At 34.7% G+C, this 2,960-nt stretch overlaps 1 protein-coding gene across 1 annotated transcript in view; it reads left to right on the top strand.

Annotated features, from left to right (window-relative positions):
- Positions 1-295: 295 nt before the first annotated feature.
- LOC111697241 (zinc finger autosomal protein) overlaps positions 296-2,960 on the top strand; it is a 7,106-nt gene continuing 4,441 nt past the window's right edge. The window contains exons 1-2 of the mRNA XM_023467166.1: positions 296-412; positions 2,017-2,288. Of these exons, the coding sequence (XP_023322934.1) occupies positions 296-412; positions 2,017-2,288 (389 nt within the window). The remainder of the gene's footprint in view (positions 413-2,016; positions 2,289-2,960) is intronic.

Genomic DNA, 2,960 nt, shown 5'->3' on the forward strand with positions numbered 1-2,960 from the left:
AAATCAGTTATTGTCTAGAGAACAATTTTTGGACGCCCCCCCTCCTATAAATTTTGTACATGGGTATCAATGGTAATGTGGCCTCAGCGCCTGGCCCCCTAACTTGTCCTAGGCGTGTGCGCTCGGCCCTAGTCTGTCTGAGCCGCAGCTAAAGCTCGGGACAAAATATAATCTAACAAGACTTAGACCTTCTCGATAAAGGAAAAATTTCTGTCCACAAACGTTACAGCATTGCGAACCAAAATAACAATGTTTTGAATAGTTATTATTATTCAGAGATTTGAAATTTGGTAAAATGGATGTTGACGAAAACTTCGAAAAATCCTCAACGATGTCGATAAGAAGAATGAAACAGAAAGTTCCGCTGATTGAGAAAAATATACCGCTTGAGAAGCTTCAGAAATATCGAAAGGTATTATTTATCTTATTTTGTTATGATACGTAATATTTGTAATACTGAAAAGATTTGGGGTCTGTCCTAGTGAACGATTTTTGGACCCAGAGTTCAAATTGACATACAAATAGTTCAAATGGACAAAAAAATAGTTCAAATGAGTAAGAAATGCGTTGATTTAAACTACAGGATATGTCGTCATGTCAGTAGTTCAAATGAACAATAGTTCAAACGAGCAATAGTTCAAACGTACCATAGTTCAAACGGCAGTAGTTCAAATGCGGATCCACCAAAATAATAATAATTTTTGTGTAATAAAAATTAAAGACGACCTTTGAGATGTGTTTGGCGAATGCGCAATAAAAGGTAGGGATGCCGCAACTAATTCTCCTGACATGTTTAACTGTAAACAACATTATTGTTTTAGCTATATTTTTCACTGTTTTACTCATGAAAATTAAGAATTTTATTTCAAACACATAATTTACGTATTGAATGTGATAAAACCATTTAAAGAAAAGTTAAATATCCGCCAAAAGCGAAGTATTTGTTAAAATTGAACTGTCTTGATAACGTAAACCCACATTATGGTAGAAAACAAGGAAATTAAGTTTATTTTCTAAAATTTTCGTTCGTCACCGGCCCTAACGTGCATTTAAGATAAATAATGATATCTATATACATGAAGGATTCTAACTACTAAGAAATAAATATAATAATTTCACTTAATCTTTGTATAGTTTTTCCGGAATATATATGTACTTTAGAGAACACGCTGTTTGGTCCCACCCATTTCAACCTTATTTTTTATAGAACTCGGAACTTGTATAAATTTTATAATTTATAAGTTAATATTTAAACATAAAAACTATAATAAACACAATTCCTAAACTTTTCTCACTTGCACAAGGTGTTCAGTAAAAGCTGAAAGGTATTTTTAGAAAATCGTAATATCTGTTTATTTTTTGTATGTCCGATTATATTTCATTATCCCTTTTGCCGATTTGCCTCATATTTTGCTAATTAAACTTGGTATGGTGCTTGGGAGTTTTTGATTAGATTAAAAGTTCTTATTTGTGGTTAACTTTTACGAGAAAACCCCCCCCCCCACACTAGGAGCTCCTACTAGGGCGGGGCAAAATGTGAACTGTAAATATATATCATTTAGCTTATTAGATACTTTAAAGATACCCATTTGCCTTGCAAGTACTTCTTTATCTCTCCTTTAAACAAAACTAGCAGAAACAAACAGCAAACTAATTTTTTTATGCTCTTCACTCTTCTGGTTCAGATTTGAAAAGTGTTATGTTATAGCTCTGAGTTCTAGGGGGGGGGGGCTATTATTCCCCCTTTACAGGTTTAGGGGGCACTTCCCCTTGCCCCCTCCTGTGTACGCCATTGATACCATATATATAAATTTATAAGTTTGCTATTTTAATGTTACATGCCCAATTAATTAATTCTGAGGGAAAGGGAAAAGTTTGAAAATCCTTAACTAAAAACACCGGGAAAAAAACAATGTTAAAATTATGATAAAAGTATTTTTTATTTTAATCTACTTTCAGAATTATTTGTTTGGTTTATACAGAATCCAATATTAGGACAAGGTTGGCTGTGTCTAGGTTCTCATGATGGACGGACTGCAGAACAGGCAGGCCTGTGCAAACCTGGACGACCTGGAGCAGGTTTACTCCGAGGAGCAGCTCAAGTTGGAGCTACAGAACCTTTCACATCATGATCCTTACTTTGTTAAATGCGAGCTCGAGAAATACGAAGCAGCTCAGGCAGCTGCCCATGCACAGGCAGCTGCACAAGCCGCAGCAGCGCATGCCGCTAACATGCATGCTGCTGCCATGAACATGCACGCAATGAATATGCACATGCCAAAACCAAGGTAAATTAATAAATCATGGTACTCTAATGTCAAATTATGTTATTTTAGAAAATATTTAAGTTTCATCTTAAACACTTTATATCTATCTTACACATAGTAACTGAAACGATACAAACTATAATAATCTAAAATTCCTCACACCTGAAAATATTTTATGAATGGTATTAATATTATTCCTTATTACAGGTTATTGGAACCAGTGCTTAGGATCCGGATCCGTTGGATCCGCAAGATTTTGGCGTCCTGGATCTGGATCCGCAAAAATATGCGAATCCACGGATCCGGATTCAAGGGGAAAAATATCAACTAAAACTGAAGAAAAAAAATGTAGCTCTCAATACCCAAATCTGAACTGTTATAAAAAGGGATTGTAAAAATTCTTGACCTCTAAATGGTTTATCAAGTTTTGACATAAAAATAAGCGAAAAAAGAAGAAAAATAATTTGAAAATTCTGCTTTGGAAAAAAAATCTGTAAATCTTAAAGAAATGTTCATGACCTGGAACCGGATTTTTATCCGGTTCATCCATTTTTTTCATTGCGGATCCGGATCCGCATCAAAATTAAATGGATCCTAAGCACTGATTTTGGAACACAATATTCACACACCACAAACTGTTCGTTCGTAAAACTTTAAAATGCAAACACAATTTTGCGTCGGAGCTTATGTTCA

This window comes from Eurytemora carolleeae, unplaced genomic scaffold (assembly GCF_000591075.1).
Source record: "Eurytemora carolleeae unplaced genomic scaffold, Eaff_2.0 scaffold65, whole genome shotgun sequence".
Lineage (NCBI taxonomy): Eukaryota > Metazoa > Arthropoda > Copepoda > Calanoida > Temoridae > Eurytemora > Eurytemora carolleeae.